This window comes from Pseudorca crassidens, chromosome 8, assembly GCF_039906515.1.
Source record: "Pseudorca crassidens isolate mPseCra1 chromosome 8, mPseCra1.hap1, whole genome shotgun sequence".
Lineage (NCBI taxonomy): Eukaryota > Metazoa > Chordata > Mammalia > Artiodactyla > Delphinidae > Pseudorca > Pseudorca crassidens.
The window spans coordinates 92127575-92149033 of NC_090303.1; the positions used below are offsets into that span (position 1 = coordinate 92127575).

Sequence of the window (21459 nt, forward strand, 5' to 3'; positions counted from 1 at the left end):
AAAACCATGCACTTATGGTCAATTAATCTACGACAAAGGAGGCAGAAATATACCATGGAGAAAAGACAGTCTCTTCAATAAGTGGTGCTGAGAAAACTGGACACCTACATGTAAAACATGAAATTAGAACATTCTCTAACTCCATATACAAAATAAACTCAAAATGGATTAAAGACCTAAATGTAAGACCAGATACTATAAAACTATAAAACTCCTAGAGGAAAACATAGGCAGAACACTCTTTGACATAAATTTCAGCAATATATTTTGGATCCATCTCCTAGAGTAATGGAAATAAAAGCAAAAATAAACAGATGGGACCTAACTAAACTTAAAAGCTTTTGCACAGCAAAGGAAGCCATAAACAAAATGAAAAGACAACCTATGGAGTGGAAGAAAATATTTGCAAACGATGCGACTGACAAGGGATTAATTTCCAAAATATGCAAACAGCTCATACAGCTCAACATCCAAAAAAAAACCCAGTCACAAAATGGGCAGAAGACCTAAATAGACATTTCTCCAAAGAAGACATAGAGATGGCCAACAGGCACATGAAAAGATACTCAACATTGCTAATTATCAGAGAAATGCAAATCAAAACCACCATGAGGAATCACCTCACACTGGTCAGAATGGCCATCATCAAAGAGTCTACAAATAATAAATGCTGCAGAGGGTGTGGAGAAAAGGGAACCCTCTTACACTGTTGGTGGGAATGTAAATTGGTGCAGCCACTATGGAGAACAGTATGGAGGTTCCTTAGAAAACTAAATATTTATTTATTTATTTATTATCCTATGATCCAGCAACCCCACCCCTGGGCATATATGATGTCATTTATATGTGGAATCTAAAAAAAATTATACAGATGAACTTATTTACAAAACAGAAATAGCCTCCCAGACATAGAAAACAAACTTATGGTTACCAAAGGGGAAAGGGGGATGGGGGGCAGGGATAAATTAGGTGTTTGGGATTAACAGATACTTACTACTATATATAAAATAGATAACCAACAACAGCCTACTGTATAGCACAGGGAACTATACTCAATATCTTGTAATAACATAATGGAAAAGAATCTGAAAAAGAATATATATACACATATGTCTGTGTATGTATATATATATATATATCTGAATTACTTTGCTGTACAGCTGAGACTAACACAACATTGTAAGTCAACTATATTTCAATTTTTTTTAAAAAAGTGCCTTCACAGAGCAGGCAGACTATTAAAATGTGGAGCTTCTGTCTTCCCCCGATAGTCCCAGAACAGTGTACTCAGGTATTGTTTCCAGTTCTTTTTTTAAAAAAAAATATTTATGTATTTATTTATTTGGCTGCACCAGGTCTTAGTGGCAGCACACAGGATCATCAATGCAGCATGCAAACTCTTAATTGCAGCATGTGGGATCTAGTTCCCTGACCAGGGATCAAACCCGGGCCCCCTGCATTGGGAGCACAGAGTCTTAGCTGGACCCCCAGGGAAGTCCCTGTTTCCAGTTCTTAAGCTGATTCACTCCAACTATTCAGAATGGTAGTAAGTTGACTAGAGCCTCATGAGTGAATATTCAGTTTACAGCTCTGTGTTACACATGTCCTTCAAACAAGGGGATGAATATACCCCTTCTCCTATTACTCTCTAGCCTGTACCCAACTTCTTTTCTTCTGCAGGTAACATTCTGAAAACATGATTTATCTGGAAGAAAAATACCATTGGGGAGGGGAGGTGTTCAGGAAAATGGAAAATCACCTGCAAATATCTGTCCTGGACTTAACTTACTCTTTTCAGATGGCTCACAAGAGCAAAACATTTGAGGAAAGGGACCATAATCAAGGCAAATAGTTGGAAAGGAGCAGAGGATGAGAGGACTAAAGCAGGACTAAAGCAAGCTCTAGATTTTTGGCCTCCATGAAATATGTGAGATATTAAAGGAATACAGAAGAGAAGAAATGGTTCTTAGCCTCGAGGAATTGTAATCTAGTAGGAGAAATAACATGCCTTTTGTGTTGGGTGTCCACAAGACCACCCTCCGTTTCAGTGATTTGCTGGAAGGACTCACAAGATTCAGAAAGTTTCTATACTCCCAGTTACAGTTTATTACAGCAAAAGGATACAGCTTAGAATCAGCAAAGGGGAAAGGTGCATCGGCAAAGTCCAGGAGAAACCAGGAACCAGATTCCAAATGTCCTCTCCCAGTGGCATCCCACAAATAGCCTTAATTCTCCAATCAACTACATAATAACACGTGCAAAATGTTGCTAACCAGGGAAATTCACTCAAGCCCTGATATCCAGGATTTTAATTGGGGGTAAGTTGTGAAGCCACACAGCACCTGTGTGATTGATCTTAACTACTTAGTCTCCAGCCCCTCAGAGGTCAAACTGACACAGCATGGCCCAGGGCCTCACGTATGCAAAAACCATTGTTAGCCTTGTTAGTATCAGATCAAACTGACAAGAGTGTGGCTCAAAACTTCAAGCTTACAAACACACTCTTATTAGGTAAGATAACAGTTCAGAGATCATCTCCCAGGAGTTATTCAAGGGTCAGTTCTTTCTGTGGAATATGTAGATGATTGTGTAACCCACCCTCACTGAGTTAACCCTTTACTGCATCACCAAGTAGTATGCAGACTATAAACTATTTTAATTAAAAAAATATTTATTTATTTTATTTTGGCCTCGCCTTGTGGCATCTTAGTTCTCCAACCAGGGATCGAACCCAGCCCTCAGCAGTGAGAGTGCAGAGTCCTAACCACTGGACTGCCAGGGAATTCCCTATAAACATTTTTAAAAAAATAACGGAATTTAACATTTTTCTGATAGCAGAAAACTTAATCTAGTCATATTCTCAGTTACTTTAGGTTTTGTTTCTATTTTGTTTTTGGTCATCATTTCAGATTTTAAGTCAGTCAATACAATATTCATTCTCCCTTCTATCTAGGGCCAATTTGAAGATCCGAGGCCGTAATAGGGCCATGGCATATGTGGGAGAGACACTGGGTCCTCGGGCATCCTTGGTTTACGGTGGCATACATAGAATGTGCCTTGCCTCCATTGGTTCTTGACTGCTGACATCTCTCCGGAAGCCACTGAGGTAATGCAGGACAGTCTTTGGTCCCTGCACACTGCATCCTCCTTGTCCTAGCAATGAAGCCTCAAGTCATCCAAGCCTTTGGACTACTACTGAAGGGACAAAAATCTTTACTTTGTTCCTTTAAAGCTATAGGAGATTGAGCGAAGGGGTAATCTCAAACTCTTCTTGTCCAGACCTGTGTCACAACCTCTGAGAGTTCTACTCAAAAATAATTTTGTTAAACTTCCTTGGAAGTTCAAGAATTTCCATCCATTGCTACCTTTTAAGGGGTGGGTGTGAGAAATCCTCACCAGCATCTAATGCTCTTGCTCTCCTTGCAGACTCCCTTCTCTTCCAGCACAGGCAACCTGTATCTCCTCTCTCAGAAATGGTGATAGAAGTAGTGCTGGTGAAGTTTAGAAAATGACAAGCCATCCAATTAGGCTGAAGATTAGAATGGGTATGGGAAAGCAGTGAGGATCAGGCAGGAAGATCGAATGAGGCTATCAGGCAGGGATGAAATTGTGGAGAGCCTTGGATGCAGTGGGGAGCCATAGAAATTATAGAAAAAGAGAGGGCAATAGAGCTATAATTAAGGAAGAATAAGAGTGTGGATCTCTGTGAAATATTTTTGCAATACATTTGGGAGGACAATATATAGATAAGATAATTGGGATTAAAAAAACCTAGGGCTTCCCTGGTGGCGCTAGTGGTAGGGGGTCCGCCTGCCGATGCAGGGGACACGGGTTCATGCCCCGGTCCGGGAAGATCCCACATGCCGCGGAGCGGCTAGGCCCGTGAGCCATGGCCGCTGAGCCTGCGCGTCCGGAGCCTGTGCTCCGCAACGGGAGAGGCCACATCAGTGAGAGGCCCGCGTACCAAAAAAAAAAAAAACCTAAAACAATAAATTAATTTTCTGGACTTAAAAAAACCCAGAAGCCGTATATATTTGAACAAAGTAAAACATGATTGTTTTAATTACATGAGACTAGGAAGTCTAAGAATATGGAAAATAGTTTTCTCTAAAACTAATTATCCATGATGATTTGAGAAACTGAACTAGAGGGTTGTATTAAATTGCATGGAATTCTCTCCAAACAAGCCTCCCCAATTTACCTCTTATTCTTTTCTTCTCCACTGCCATCATCTGAAGGAATACAAGGCACTTGTCTTTCAGTCTGCTTCAATCCTGTATACCACCTCTACAATGAATTATTAGCATATTAAGAGCATTACTTTTAATACAGAATTTGCTTTCCTACTATATGAAGATTTTCAAGGTACGGCTACAAAAACAGGGTACAGAGGGAAGGGCATTTCAAAACAAAGGGAAAAGCACGTGTAAAGCAGGGAAGAGTTAAAATTGCTGGAGCATAAAGTAGTGGGAGCTTCAGCTTGAGAGGTGTATGGGGATGAAATTTGGAGGGATAACGGGTGGGATAAGAAAATTGTTGCTCTAAAGCTGTTCCTGGACCATCCACATCACAATCAGGAGATGCTGCTAAAATTGAATATGGGGAGGGGTCCAAGGATCAGCGTCTAAGTAAATTTGCCAGGTGATTCTTATGCAAACTAAGGTTTAAGAAACTACTACTATACAAAATAAATAGCCCTTGAATGTCATTAAGAAGGAAAACTTCACTCTGGAGGCCTATGGAAATTGGATTTAAGGATCTGTTTGGGGAAAAGGCTGCTAGGAGAGGAATAATTTGGGAAAGGTAAGGTCTCGAGGGAGAGCTAGGATGCCTGGAGTTGGCCCTTTGGCCATTTTTTTTTTTTTTTTTTTTTTTTTCGGTACGTGGGCCTCTCACTGTTGTGGCCTCTCCCGTTGCGGAGCACAGGCTCCGGACGCGCAGGCCCAGCGGCCATGGCTCAGGGGCCCAGCCGCTCCGCGGCATGTGGGATCTTCCCAGACCGGGGCACGAACCCGTGTCCCCTACATCGGCAGGCGGACTCTCAACCACTGCGCCACCAGGGAAACCCCCTTTGGCCATTTTTAGAGTGAAAATATGTGTAACTTCTGATATAAGTGTGGGGTGGGGTTGGGGGGATGAAAAAGAATATTTTAGAATTATTTGGCTATCAGTATTGACATTTGTTTCTATTTCTTGTAATGATGCCATGTTTATGCAATAAAACACTTTCAAACAATCTTTATATATTAACTCCTTGGAAAATAAACCATTTTTATTCACTTAAAAAGCAAATCACTGACTTTAAAAATTAATTTCACCTTTTTCACTGGGGAAACCCTTTAAAAATTCCCGACTTGCAAGAGAACCTCCCCTCTTACTCTTCATGCTCGCAACTCATCATAGAGATGAGTAAATTCAGGTGGCAAAATCCATGCCTCCTCCACAACATCTTTTCTACACAACATTTTCCCGTTTTTCAAAATTCTTTCCTTTGCTTTTCACTCTCTCCACTTCGTCATCCTTCTACCCTCCCACCATATTTATTCCTCCTACAGGACCCCTGTCTGCAGTAGTAAAATGAGTTTTTCGTAGCAGTTACTTAATTTACAATGTCCGGCAGACACAGTGAAGCCCCGCCCCGTAGGAGGAGCTAACACAGGCGGACCGAATTAGGTGGTCGATCGTTAACAAATGAACCCTTAATCTTTTTAGAGGAGCTAAACACACACAAAGGCCCAATCAGAGGCCGCGGTTCCAGGAGCTCGGTGGGCGGGGCGGGGCAAGCTACCTCCCACCTCCCAGCCTCTCGCAACGGCCGTCCGAGCCTCGCGGGCTTCCGCAAGCCCCGCCCCCCGACCAGGCGCGGCGGCTATTGGGCGGCGCACTCCTTGCAGTCGCCTCGGTTGCTGGGAGAGGGAGGGAGGGGGCGGGGCCTGAGGTGGGTCCTGGGGCCCGAGAGAAAGGCCGGGAGGCGAGGGCGGGCTGGGCGGATTTGACGAGAGCCGCGGCGGTTGGCGAAGCGGACGGGGCGCAGCCTCTCCGGTGCGAAGAGCAGTCCCCACTGACAGATCCCCTTCTTCCGGCCGCGCCACCCGGGAGGCGGATCCCCGGGGCCTGAGGAGGCTTCCTTGGCCCTGGACTCCCTCCCTCTCCTACGAGTCACCCGGGCGGCCTGGGAGAAGGAGGAGAAGGAAGTCGTCGGGGGCGGCGGCGGGCAGAGAACCCGCTCGTCTTTTCCCGGCGGCGGCGGCGGCGGGGGCAGGACAATGGAGGTGGCTGTAGAGAAGGCGGCGACGGCGGCCGCGGCGGCTTCGGCGGCGGCCGCCGGGGGGCCCTCGGCTCCGCCGAGCGGGGAGAACGAGGCCGAGAGTCGGCAGGGCCCCGACTCGGAGCGCGGAGGCGAGGCGGCCCGGCTCAACCTGTTGGACACTTGCGCCGTGTGCCACCAGAACATCCAGAGCCGGGCGCCCAAGCTGCTGCCCTGCCTGCACTCCTTCTGCCAGCGCTGCCTGCCCGCGCCCCAGCGCTACCTCATGCTGCCCGCCCCCATGCTGGGCTCGGCCGAGACCCCGCCGCCCGTCCCCGCCCCCGGCTCGCCGGTCAGCGGCTCCTCGCCGTTCGCTACCCAAGGTGAGAGGCGGGTGCGGGCGCGGTAGGGGGTGGAGAGCCCGGGCAGGCCGGCGCCCTGGAGCGGCGCAGCGACCCGCTGTCATGTCGCCGCCGCCCGGGGTGCGCGGCGGGGGAGGGGCGAGGAGGGTCTGTGCTGCCGGCGGTGACATGGAGGGCCCGCGCGTTGTGCGGCGTACCGCGCGCCCCGCGAGCAACTTCCACCGGCGCTGTAGACTTGGCCGCGCTGCTGCTGCTGCTCCCCAGCATTCTCCCCCCGGGTGCATGGCCCATGCGACCCGCACTTATGAAAACCTCTGTTGGAGTCTGCTGTAGTATCTCGGGTCCTTTGACGACTGCATCTAGTTAACCGCTGCCCTCTGCCTCCCCAAAGCTTTGTCCAGGTCCATGTGATCCTAATCATCTCGTATGTACCCATGTTATTTGAGCTGGAGAGGGGGAGGGAGGGATAAAGATGAAGTGATGGTGACTTTCTTTGATGATTGATTACAGATCGGATGCCGTCTATGTTTTGTCTTGCATGTTTTGGGTTATTTACCTTAATGAGCCCCCAGTTCTCTCCTCTCCGATGGGGACAAAGGAACTAAGAGACGGTGTTTTGTTGTCCTTCTCTTTCGGAGATTTTATTTTGAGACAGTAAATGGTAAAGAGAAACAGAACAAAGTGATTTGGGGTGCCGCATTTTCTTGTATTTTGTGGACAGCAGCTGGAAATGTTGAAGTTACTGTTCTCTTTGTGGTGTTTGTTACTGTATAATGAGACTTTTGACAGGTAGTTCCCATTGCTAACGTTAACAGGTTTGAAACACTTAAAGTAAGCACAGTAAATTGTTTCTAGTAGAATAATTGAGGTTTTAAATGTTTATATTGCAAATATTTGAGCACCTCCGTTTAAAAAATACAAAGTGGAAATAATTCGTTTTTAATATATACTGCCTTTTTTAAAGGGACTAGTTGATTTAATTAGAGATAAAATGCAGATTAAACAGTTGAGCTAGGTCAAAGAACATATGAAATTGATGCTTTTAAATAGGTTGTAGTGTTAGATTCTTGATTTAATTATATGTTAGGAACAGTGTCTAGTTGAGAGAGACAGTTTTCCGTGGGTTTCTCTGTTTCTGCAGGTCTTACCAGGGGAGGTACTGACTGCCCTTTGTTTCTGTTTTTAAAGGATGTTTGTATAAGGAAGAGCCTTGGAAGGTAGAGATAGTGTCTTCCACCAGAGCAAAGAATAGCCATGCATGTGGTGCTGTATAATAAAGATAGATGTCACCTTCTGGAGTGAAAGGCAGGCATGCTTATTGCCCATCATAAAAGAAGAGGGTTCCCTAGGCTTAGGTTTCCTCTTCTGCAACACAACCCATTGCCTGTGCAAGCATCAGCTGCCCCTCTTCACCTTGCCAGGTGGGAACCGGGCCTCTGGAAACCAGTGCAAAAATGTTGACACTTTGGCTTATATTATTACTGGAAGTAACAAACTGCCCTTTGTATCTGACCCACAAGTCTCCTGTCTTCAACCAGCATCCGTGGAAGCTACTTTGTTACCTTACAAGTAGGGTAAAATCTCGAATCCTTCACGCTGATTTGCTCTGCCATGGCCCACCTGTTGGAAAGTTAGTACAGGTGAAACTTAAATTTTAGTTCTTAATTTTTAGACACATTTAAGGGTTTCTTTTATTTATATTTTAAATGATCAAATGGGCCAGTAGCTAATTAGGAACTAAATTCTGCATAATTCTAGAATTAAGATGTATTGTGTGCCAGGCCATGACATTTAGATCTGAATGAATGAGAACGTGGGTAATAAAAGCTCTGATCCTCAACTCTGAGGCAAGTTTGCAATTATATAGAGTTCTCAAAATGTTCCAGTCTCCAAATATTTTTTACCTTTGTGTTTGTATTGTAAGCAAGAGTTCAGGAAAGCATTTAAATTGGAAGATAATGTTTTTGTTTTTATACTAAGAAAGAAGAAGCCTTTGTTAAATGATACTTTCACATACACCTCTAAAAAATAGTTAGGGCTATCTTCAATAGATTAAAAATACTATCCTGAGTCTTAATAACTTGAATATTTTCTCCCTGCCTCTCTCCTTGCAAACTTATTTTAATACTAGCTGTAACAAAAGTTTAGGCAATATATTTCAGAACTACACTTGACCCTTGAACAACACAGTTTGAACTGCAAGGGTGCACTTATACACAGATTTTTTTCAATAGCAAATACTAGAGTAGTACAAGATTTGCGGTGGGTTGAATCCAAGGATGCGGAACTGGTGATAGGGAGGGCCGACTGTAAGTTATATTCGAAATTTCAGCGGCGGAAGGGTCAGCACTCCTAACCCCAAACTTGTTCAAGAATCAACTGTAAATAAATAGGGTTCATTTGATTATCTCTGTTCTTCATTCTCCTAATGAACTTGTGGGTACAGGCATCATAGGTCAAACTACCTTCAGGAGCTAAGCAAGTAATTGAGATGGAGAACTATGAGCCTGGGGTAAAATAATAGGGAATGGTGGGGAGTGAAAGGAAAGGGGAGCAAACTGTACTTAGCTGCAGCACATTGTCCTGTGACAGTGCAGGGCCAGGGTTGGAGGATATTTTATTTATTTATTTTTTAACGAGAAGTCTGGAGTCTGGATTTTATGTCATGTTTTTCTAGTATTAGATATTGGCAAGTAATTAAAAATGCACACGCACACGCGCGCACACACACAATGTAGACCCGTTCTGTAGGCCAAACAAAACAAGTTTTGTTGAAGCCACATGTGTTGCAATTATACTCTTAGATTTAGATAGGGGTTTTCAAATTTTAACTCTACTAGAATCACCTGGTATGCTTGTTGAGCATCTAGATTTCTAGGCCTCTCACCCCAGAGAGCCCAGTATGTCATAGTTTTAGAGTTCTAGAGTATAATCATAAACCCTAGTTTTTTGGGGGGTTTTTTGAGTTTTTTTTAGCTCAAGCTGTATTATATTCCACAGTACAGTTGATCAAAGAGGATTCTTTAGAAAATTAAAAATTCAAGGTGTAGTGTTCTCCACAGTATCAGACCTAGTTTCCCTTTCTATTAAGTACTTTTTGCTGCTCCCTTTGTTATATCCTAAATGAACTTTATAGAAAGCAAGTCTTTTCTAACACGTATTTTTTACAAAAATCAACATAATGGTTTGACTGTTTTAAAGAAGAAACAAAGCTAATTTATAGCAACAAACATATAATTTGTAAATGCTTAGACACAATTACACTAGCCACCAAGCCTCCATTGAGAACGTTGGTTCAAACTTTTGTAAGGCTACCAGTTGGAAGGAATGAGGGTGAGTGACCACAAGCTAAAGTTGGTTTACTACCTCAGTCCCGACTTTCATTTTCTTAGTATGCAGTAATGTCCAGGAAAGAGGGAAGAGCTTAGAAAACATTTTCTTTAGGTACATATTGGTACATGAAGTCAGGAGACAAACTGATCTTGGAGAAATGTTACAACATTGTGCAATATTTTGTAGTGTGGATGTACCGTTCAGCCAAAGAGTAGCAAGCTCTAAGAGCTATTTTTAAAGAATACTGAGAGCACACTTTTGAAAGGGGTCAAGGGAGAGTAAAATGTGAGTCCATCAGTCCTCTTTATTAACTGGCAGTCTGTAAGATACAGCTATCAATTCTGGGAGCTGATTTCTTTTGGTTCTTGGAGAAAGGTATTAATCACGTTTCAAGTACAATATATAATGACAAAGGATTTAAGATTTAAGATCTGTATACAATATTCACCTGTTGATGGAAGTTACTGTTGATTTCAGTTTGGGGTTGTTATGAATAAAACAGTTATAAATACTTGTAGACAAGTCGTTATGTCAATATGTTTTCATTTCCTTGGGTAAATACTTAGAATTGGAATTCCTTGTTTGTGTCATAAGTGTATGTTTACCCTGGTGTACCATTTTGCATTCCCTCCAGCAGTGTATGAGAGTTCAAGTTAACGTCCTCACTAATTTGGGTGGTGTTAGTCTTTAATTTTAGCCGTTCTAACATGTTTGAAGAGGTATCTCATGATTTTAATTTTCATTTCCCCAATGAATAATAATGGGCATCTTTTCCTGTGCTTATTGGCTATTCTTACTTATTTTTGGTAAAATTTCAGTTTAAGGCTTTTGTAGATTTTTAAAACTAGATGATTTGGCCTGTTACTGAAAAGTAAAAATTCTTTATATATGTCCAGTTTCCTGGCGCTTGTCTACATACACATATTGCAGGTATTTTCTTCCACTCCTTTTGCTTGCTTGTTCATCTTCTTTTTCTTTTTTGTTTTTTTGCTGCACCATGCGGCATGTGGGATCTTAGTTCCCCGACCAGGGATCATACCTGCACCCCCTGCATTGGAAGTGTGGAGTCTTAACCACTGGGCCATCAGGGAAGTCCCTCATTTTCTTTTTCTTTTTTATTTTAACTTTCTATTTTATTTTGGAGTATAGCCAATTAACAGTGTGATAGTTTCAGGTGCACAGCAAAGGGACTCAGCCATACATATGCACGTATCCATTCTCCCCCAAACTCCCCTCCCATCCAGGCCAAATAACATTGATAAGAATTCCCTGTGCTGTACAGTAGGTCCTTGTTGGTTATCCATTTTAAATATAGCAGTGTGTACATGTCCATCCTAAACTCCCTGACTATACCTTCTTATTGATGGTGTCTTTTGAAAAGCTGAAGTTTTAAATTTTATCTAGTTTATAATTTCTTTTTCTTTTATGGTTAGTGATTTTCGTGTTCTGACAATTCTGTGCCTACTCCAAGTTTACTTAGATTTTTCTCCTGTCTTTTCTTTCAGTACTTTTATAGCTTTAGCTTTTATATTTAGATCTGTAATATATTTTGGGTAATTTTTGTGCTAGTTAAAGGTTGAGTTTTATTTTTTTAACCGTATGTTAAAGCACCATTTTTTGAAAAGAATACTTTCCCCGTTATATTACTTTTGGCATTTTTGTAAAAAGTCAGTTGAACATATATGTATGGTTCTGTTTCTCTACTCTCTATTCTATTGATCTATTCGTTCAGTACTAATAATGTTTTTTTTATTTTTAATTTAGCTTTTTAAGCAGATTTTGAAATTGGACAATTTTGTTCTTTTTCAAAATTGTTTTGGCCCTTTAAAGTCATTGCATTTCTTTACAAGTTTTTAGAATCGAATTATCAATTTCTACACAAAAGTCTGCTATGATTTTGATTGGAATTGCATTGAATCTAGATAACAATTTGGGGAGAATGATCTTAATGATATTGACTGTTCCTATCCATGAACATGTTTTATTTCCCATTTATTTAGATCTTTAATTTCAGTACTCTTATAGTGGTCTTGGGCAATTTTTGTGAAGTTTATTCTAAAATATTTTATGATAATGTTCTTTAACAATATTGAAATTGGTGTTTTAAAATTTTTCATTTCCAATTACTTGTTGCTAATATATTGAAATACAATTGGCTTTTGTATATTGATTGTATGCTACTCTCTTGCTAAATTCAGTTATTAAATCTAGTAGTTTTTTGTAGATTCCTTAGGAATTTCTACATAGACTATCATGTTACTTGCAGGTAGTTGTTTCTTTTCATCCTTTATAATTTATGACATTTTCTTCCCTTATTGCACTAGCTAGGACTTCTGGTAGCATATTGAATAGAAGTTTAATTTCAATATTAAATGAGAGATGACATCCTTTTTCTTATTCCTGATCTTAGGGGTAAAACATTCAGTCATTCACCACTAGTATGTTAGCTTGTTTGTTTTTTATAAATGTCCATTATCAAAATTAAGAGGTTCCCTTCTATTCCAAGTGTACTGAAGGTTTTTTTTTAATCATGAATGAATGATAAATTTTGGTCAAATGCATTTTCTGTATCTATTAAAATGATCTATGGTTTTTCTCTTTTTTTTTCTTTTGCTGTGGTGAATTACATTGATTTTCAGATGTTAAACCAGTCTTGAATTCTTGGTGTATACCCCACTTGGTCATGATGTATTATCCTTTCTGTGTACTTCTGGATTTGAATTGCTAACACTTTAAGGGGTTTTGGGGTTTTTTTTTTTTTTCCTTCATGGGGAACATTGGTGGTATGGTTTTCTTGTGGGTTTTTTTTTTGTTTTGTTTTGTTTTGTTTTGTGGTACGCAGGCCTCTCACTGTTGTGGCCTCTCCCGTTGCGGAGCACAGGTTCCAGATGCGCAGGCTCAGCGGCCATGGCTCACGGGCCTAGCCGCTCCGCGGCATGTGGGATCTTCCTGGACCGGGGCACGAACCCGTATCCCCTGCATCGGCAGGCGGACTCTCAACCACTGCGCCACCAGGGAAGCCCTTTCCTTGTGTTTTTATCTGATTTTGGTATCAAGGTAATACCTCAAAGTGTGGTGTGAGGTGTTCCCTCCATCTCTATTTTCTGAAAGAGTTTTTGTAAAATTGCTATGAATGCTTCCTTAAATACTTGACAATTCACCAGTGAATCCACCTGGACTTGGAGTTTTCTTTACGGGGAACGTTTTGATTAGGAATTCAGTGTCTTTAATAGAGATAGGGCTCTCAGATTTTTTGTTTCTTCTCAAATCCATTTTGGTAAATTGTTTGAAGAAAATTATATGATTCAGCTAGTTTGTACATTTACTGGCATGAGTTTGTTCACAATATTCCCTTATCCTTTTAGTGTTTTCAGGAGTTGAATGATATCCCCTTTTGTTTCTATATGTAATTCATATTTATTCTTGGTTACTATTACTAAGGGTTTATCAACTAACTTTTGGCTTTGTTAATTTTATTTATTGTCTCTGCTTTAAAGGTACAGTTTTTTCTCTAAGCATGTGTTAGCCACCTCAGACAAATTTTGTGTTGTGTTTTTATTAACATTCCATTAAAAATTTTTTAAATTTCTCTTGTAATTTCTTCTATGACCAATGGGTTGCTTAGAAGTGTGTTAATTTATAGGCATATGGGGGATTTTCTAGATAGCTTATTTCATTGTAGTAAAAAAAATGCTCTGTAGGGTTTAAATCTTTTGAAGTTTATTGAGACATTTTATATTCTAGCATATCATCTATTTTGGTGAATGTGCACTTAAAGACTTTAAATTCTACAGTTGTTGGGAGTAGTGTTCTGTAAATGTCAATTAGGTCAAGTTGGTTGATAGGGTTGTAAAAAAAATTATATTTTTATTCTTTTTGTTGTTGCTAGGTTTGGTTTTTTGTTTGTTTTAAAGCTGTACATATTTTAAATTTATTTATTTATTTTAGGCAGCATTGGGTCTTTGTTGCTGCGTGCAGGCTTTCTCTAGTTGCAGCCAGCAGGGGCCACTCTTCATTGTGGTGCGTGGCTTCTCATTGCAGTGGCTTGTTGCAGAGCACGGGCTCTAGGCGCATGGGCTTCAGTAGCTGCGGCACACAGGCTCAGTAGTTGTGGTTCACGGGCTCTAGAGCGCAGGCTCAGTAGTTGTGGCGCATGGGCTTAATTGCTCTGCGGCATGTGGGATTTTCCCGGACCAGCACTTGAACCCATGTCCTCTGCATTGGCAGGCAGATTCTTAACCACTGCACCACCAGGGAAGTCCCTTTGTTGTTGTTTTTGTTTTTGTCTGCTTGTTCTATCAGTTATAGAAAGAAGAATGTTTAAGTCTTCAATCATGATTGTTGATTTCTCTCTTTATTCCTTTAATCCAGTTAGTTTCTGCTATAAGTATTTTGAAGCTTTGTCTTACTGATGAATTGCCTGCCCTTTTTAACAGTACGAAATGTTCTTCTCTATCATTCATACTACTGTTTCATGACCTATGCATTGTCTTATATTAATTAGCTATCAGTTTTCTTATCTTTGTGTTTAAATTGTTTATTTTTCCATCCTTTTATTTTTAACCTTTATATTTAAAGTGTATCTCTTGTAGATAGTGTATGGTTGTGTCTTGCTTTTTTATCCAAGTTGTAAAATTTTGCTTTTAATTGTTTAATTCATTTACATTTTAAGTAATTTATTAGTATGGTCCAATTTAAGATTACCATCTTTTTATTTATTTTCTTTTTGTTCCTGCTGGGCCTCTAGTATCTTTGCTCCTCTCTCAATCCCTTAGCAGCTGCTCTCTGGTAGACTTCTGGTAAGTCTCACTCTGCACATGAGTGGTAGCCTTCAGCCAAGAATTTGGAGAAACCCTACATAGACTACTGGCACCCTTCCTCTGTGCAGTTCCCTTCTCTCCAGTGCTTATCTGTTTCACAGCCCCAAATTTCCCCTGGCTCCTAAGCTGTGTTCTCCTGAGCCTCTAGTTCCCTGTACCATGGTCAGGATATAGTTCCCAGGCAGACAATCAAGATATTATAGGGGCTCACTTCCTGAGTTTATTCTTCCCAGTTACATATAGTTATTCATGTCAGGCAAGCTTGTCTTGGTACTAGTTACTCTGTCCTGGTGAAAAGTTGATGTCCGAAGACCATTTTTTAATCACATTGCACTTTTTTCATATACTCAAATGTGGGTAATCAGCAAACTTTGGTTCTTAGATTCTTAGATTTGTCCCTTTAATTTTTCTTAGAGACCGCACCAATTTAAACTATCACCTAGATGCACACATCTCTCGTGTCTTCCTGTTACCTTGACCCCTTTCTCAAATTTTATGTGCATTTTCAAGTATGCACTAGACCAGTAGTCTCTAAAATGGGATGTGTGCTGCATTATGAAATAAAATTCTAGTGAGGTGAGGGAAAACATTAGAACTTATTTGCATAAATTAAGCTGGAAAGTACTTGATGTGTAGATTGTTGTGGTCACATGAATAAGCATGTTAACTGGCTACATTGCACATATTGTACACAAAGTATCCTGAGGGAGGAGTCAGGGCTGCTGCAAGTCCAAAAGTTACCTTTGTGTGAGTTAGAAATAAGTGTGGCATATGTAGCCCCAGGGAATACATGGTTTAGCAGATGGAACAAGAATAATCCTCATTTGCCCTCTAAAATTAGGCAGTCCCTTGTGCTGTATCTGAATGGGTCTCCCCTCACCTACCCACCAAGTTTAATTGTGCTTAGAGCCCTGGAAGATTGGGACCTAGAACTAGGAATAAATCTTCTCATAAAAGAAAAAAACAAAAACAATACTATACACAGCTGCCCTGGAGGTGATGGGATTTCTCTACTGCAGACCCCGTTGTGTTTTTTTTTTCTCCCACAAATTGTAACACAATTTGGATAAGTAAGTTTATGGATTTTCACATCTATTTTTAACTAAAATGACAGTCAAAAAACTGAAGATCATGGTAGGCCATTACCAGGACCCTAGTGAAGTTAGGGTCTAATCTCCATTCCTAGAGAAGTTCCATATGGATGCCACTCAAAAAAGCCCCTCGGTTTCAACAGTCTGGAAAGTCCCTAAATTATAAGATGTAGGGCACATGTGCAATAGCCATAAAAAATGATCCCCCCCACATATCTATGGTCAATTAATATTCCACAAAAGAGTCAAGAATATACAGTGGAGAAAAAGTCTCTTCAATAATTGGTGCTGGGAAAACTGTACAGCTACATGTAAAAAAAATGAAATTAGAACATTCTCTAATGTCATATACAAAAATAAACTCAAAATGGATTAAAGACCTAAACATAAGACTGGATACTATAAAACTCCTAGAGGAAAACATAGGCAGAACACTCTGACATAAATCGTAGCAGTATTTTTTGGATCTATCTGCTAGAGTAATGGAAAAAAAGCAAAAATAAACAAATGGGATCTAATTAAACTTAAAAGCTTTTGCACAGCAAACGAAACCATAAACAAAATGAAAAGACGACCTACAGAATGGGAGAAAATATTTGCAAATGATGTGACCAACAAGGGATTAATTTCCAGAATACACGAACAGCTCATACAGCTCAATATCAAAAAAACAAACAACCTGATCAAAAAATAGGCAGAAGACCTAAATAGACATTTCTCCAAAGAAGACATACAGATGGCCAACAGGCACACGAAAAGATGCTCAACATCACTAATTGTCAGAGGAATGCAAATCAAAACCACCATGAGGAATCACCTCACACTGGTCAGAATGGCCATCATCAAAGAGTCTACAAATAATAAATGCTGCAGAGGGTGTGGAGAAAAGGGAATGCTCTTACACTGTTGGTGGGAATGTAAATTGGTACAGCCACTATAGAGAACAGTATGGAGGTTCTTTAGAAAACTAAAAAGAGTTTTACCATATGATCCAGCAATCCCACTCCTGGGCATATATCTGGAAAAGACGAAAACTCTTAATTTGAAAAGATACATGCACCCCAATGTTCATAGCAGCACTATTTACAATAGCCAAGACATGGAAGCAACCTAAGTGTCCATTGACAGATGACTGGATGAAGAAGATGTGGTACGTATATACAACCATGAAAAAGAATGAAATAATGCCATTTGCAGCAACATGGATGGACCTAGAGATTATCATACTAAGTAAGTCAGAGAAAGACAAATACCATATATCACTGATATGTGGAATCTAAAAAATGATACAAATGAACTTATTTACAAAACAGAAATAGACTCACAGACATAGAAAACAAACTTATGGTTACCAAAGGGGGAAAAGGTGGGGGGATAAATTAAGAGTTTGGGATTAACACATACACACTACTGTATGTAAACTAGATAAACAACAGTGTCCTACTGTATAGCACAAGGAACTATACTCAGTATCGTGTAATAACCTATAATGGAAAAGAATCTGAAAAAGAATATATATATATTTTATATACATGTATAAAACACTGAATCACTTTGGTGTATACCTGAAACTAACACAACATTGTAAATCAACTATACTTCATTCATTTAAAAAAATTATAAATTCTTTAAAAAAAAAGTGATCCCAATTCTAATTAAAAGTGTAGAGATAGGGCTTCCCTGGTGGCGCAGTGGTTGAGAGTCCGCCTGCCGATGCAGGGGACACGGGTTCGTGCCCCGGTCCGGGAAGATCCCACATGCCGCGGAGCGGCTGGGCCCGTGAGCCATGGCCGCTGAGCCTGCGCGTCCAGAGCCTGTGCTCCGCAACGGGAGAGGCCACAACAGTGAGAGGCCCGCGTACAGCAAAAAAAAAAAAAAAAAAGTGTAGAGATAGTTCCATTTAAGTCTGTAATCAAGGTTGGGTACTGTTGGCTTGGTTCTTACCCAGTTTAGGAAAATACAGAAAACTGAGCCCAGAGAAATCAGGGCTGCTCATATTTAATGACTTTTTCAGTGTTTTGTAGGGGGATAGATACTTGCATTCTTGATACCTGAATATGCAGTCAATGGTGGGTTAGCAGGCAAGGAGATCCATGTTCTGTAGAAAGCTTGTAACCGTTGCTGCCTCATTTTGTGTTTAATTTTATCAGGTGTATGGAGTTGATGGAGTTGTGATTTTTCCCACCAGGCTTAAATTACTTGAATCTTTGAAGTCTCATAATTCAGCTGTGATAAAGATAATGCTAATTTTGCAAGCATAGCAGCATAAAATGGCAGAACTGATCCTTTATAGGCTCTTCATCAGTCTTGTTGTGAAGTTGACAGCAATGATTAACTAGGTCTAACAAGAATTGGGCCTAAAAGTTTCAAAATTAATAAGAAGACTCTTTGAAATTGATTGACATCCTCTATGTTAATGAACTGTGCCATAAGTGTATATGACATCTTGGACCATTAGCCAGTAACGGTATGAAGCTTTCATGATTAGCAATACATTTAAAAGCATTTATTTCATTCTTTAAAAATATATTTATGTGATTTACTAGGTACAAGATACACTAGTACTTTAGCATATGTACATAATAAATATATATGTAGGGTGCATGTTCAAATATTTGTGTTTAAAACAACACGTGAACATATAAATATCAGCTGAATTGCCTCAGTGTTTTTGCATGTTTATCTAGTCTTTAAAAACATTTTTCAAATTCTCTTCTTTGAAGTTGCAAAACAACCCTATTCCTCAAAGAAATACCAGAAGATCTTTGATTATGGATAAATAGTCTCCCTGGGATCTCTTGACTATATATATCAGCATCAAGCATAACCAGGAAGAGAGCCTAAAGCACATGAGATTCTTAGTGTCTGTCTGTCTCTGTACTGGTATATGTTGATTTACGTTTCTTCCTGTCCTCATCAATCTTTTAGACTTGCTCTTCAAGTTCTCCCACTTCTCTGACCCTTCCTTTTTGGTCTCCTTGTTGTCTTCCCTCTGTTTCCTTCCCTTCTACTCTTGGAAAGTAGAGTGTAGAGATCACCTAGGACAAACCTTTAGGAATTTTTTTTTTTTTTGGCTGCGTTGGGTCTTCGTTGCTGTGTGCAGGCATTCTCTAGTTGCGGCTAGTGGGGGCTACTCTTCGTTGCTGTGCACGGGCTTCTCATTGCAGTGGCTTCTCTTGTTGAGGAGCACGGGCTCTAGGCACGCGGGCTCAGTAGTTGTGGCTTGCAGGCCACAACTATTTTGGTAGAGAAATAGAAGGGAAAACCATATTGGGGTGGGTGGGAGGTAAAGAGATATAGATGGAAAAGTTTACCAACTCTGTTAAAAAACAAAACAAAACAAAAAAGTTTACTTCTGAAGGGAGGGAGGAAAGGGATAAGGCAGTACCTGGGGAGAAAAAAATAGGAGTTGAGGAATATTTCTTGTTTATTTTTTTGTGAATAGGAAAGGCTTAAGCATGTTTATATATATATATATTTGGTACGCGGGCCCCTTACCGCTGCGGCCCCTCCCGCCGCGGAGCACAGGCTCCGGACACGCAGGCCCAGCGGCCACGGCCCACGGGCCCAGCCGCTCCGCGGCACGCAAGATCCTGCCGGACCGGGGCACAAACCCGTGTCCCCCGCATCGGCAGGCGGACTCCCAACCACTGCGCCACCAGGGAAGCCCTATTTATACAATTTTTAAAGGTCACTCTCCATTTACAGTTATTACAAAATATTGGCTATATTCCCTGTATTGTACAATACATCCTTTTAATACTATCTTACACCCAGTAGTTTGTACCTCCCACTTCCCTATCCCTATATTGTCCCCCACCCCAAGTGGTAACCACTAGTTTGTTCTCTGTATCTGTGAGTCTGCTTCTTTTTTGTTTTTTCACTAGTTTGTTGTATTTTTTTAGATTCCACATATAGGTGTTATCATACAGTATTTGTCTTTCTTTGTCTGACTTATTTCACTTAGAATAATGCCTTCCAAGTCCATCCATGATGCTGCCAGTGGCAAAATTTTGTCCTTTTTTATGGCTGACTAGTATTCCAGTGTGTGTGTGTGTGTGTGTGTGTGTGTGTGTGTGTGTGCGCGTGCACACACACACACATCTTCTTTATCCACTCATCTGTTGAAGGGCACTTAGGTTGTTTCTGTATCCTGGCGATTATAAATAATGCTGCTATAAACATTGGGGTGCATATATCTTTTTGAATTAGTGTTTTTGTTTTTTTCAGATATATACCCAGGAGTGGAATTGCTGGATCATATAGTAGATCTATTTTGGGATCCAGTCAAGTGAGCTATTGAATATACAGAAGAAGAGATTTGTGAGTTTGTGAGCTTCTGAGAAGACAGGGTAGGATTGATCCAAGGCATGGTGGAGAGATTAGTGACTGGATAGGAGAAGAAATGTTTTCTTTATTGTGAACAGGACAGAAGGCAAGAAAAGGCATAAATATAGAAGGTTTCTCTGTGTGTCCTCAAAGTGGGTGGCATTTCCCAGTAAAACGTAGTATGATTATAGATCATGTTTGCTGCTAGAGATCAGAATTTATAGTGATACCTGTATGCCTTCTCTGAAGCAGCAGAGTGTTTCAGGGTAGTGCTACTCAACGTGTGGTCCACAAACTGTTAACATGAGTCTGAAATGAAGCAAAGAGTTTGCCACAGGAAAGTCTGGGGGAGCTAGGACAGCCTGGTACCTGAGGTTCTTGGAAATATTCAGTGAAAAGAACAGAGCGCCATGCTGAGAAGAAACTGCTGCAAATAAACACAAGTTGACTAGGATAGGAATTTAGGGGTTAAGAAGAGAGAAGGTTCAGATACATGTGGGAAGGGGGACCAGAGGAGGCAGATTTCAGAAAATATTAGAGAAGTGGTTACACTAAGGTACCATAGGTTTGAATACTTTGTGGTAAAAATGTAAGAGGAAACCTTAGAACTCTGAATCTAGGAAACAACCTCTACATAGGAAACTTCTCTTATAAATACAGGAAAGTCCCTTGTTATGAATTATGGAATCTACTGTGGTTTTACACCATTCAAAGATATTACATAAGAAAAAAGGACAATAGCCCTCAATAATAGATCTAAAGAAATTGAGATAGCATTGTACCTAGGTCTTAAAGTAGGGATATAATGAAACCTATTTCTACAAATAAAACAGTATGTTATGTAAAAACAACATAAACCATAATTACAAAAGTTTAGAAATGAGTTGGCTGTGCTATAGGATGTCATGAAAAGAAAAACTGACAGTTAAGGAATAAAATTAGAAGTGTTTCAGAAATGAAAATAAACCAGAAAGTTCTTGAATGAATAGACACTCTAGAAACTACCATAAAAGAAGTAAAGGATGGGGGCTTCCTTGGTGGCGCAGTGGTTAAGAACTGCCAAAGCAGGGGACATGGGTTCAAGTCCTGGTCCGGGAAGATCCCACATGCCGTGGAGCAACTAAGCCTGTGCGCCACAACTACTGAGCCTGCGCTCTAGAGCTCGTGTGCCACGACTACTGAGCCTGCGTGCCGCAACTACTGAAGCCTGTGTGCCTAGAGCCCGTGCTCCGCAACAAGAGAAGCCACCGCAATGAGAAGCCCAGCACCGCAACAAA

General features: G+C 40.7%; 1 protein-coding gene across 3 annotated transcripts in view; it reads left to right on the top strand.

The window, feature by feature from the left end:
• Nucleotides 1-6166: 6166 nt before the first annotated feature.
• TRIM24 (tripartite motif containing 24) overlaps nt 6167-21459 on the top strand; it is a 91504-nt gene continuing 76211 nt past the window's right edge. For all 3 annotated transcript variants that reach the window (XM_067747136.1, XM_067747138.1, XM_067747137.1), the window contains exon 1: nt 6167-6630. In XM_067747136.1, the coding sequence (XP_067603237.1) occupies nt 6267-6630 (364 nt within the window). In that variant the 5' untranslated portion in view covers nt 6167-6266. The remainder of the gene's footprint in view (nt 6631-21459) is intronic.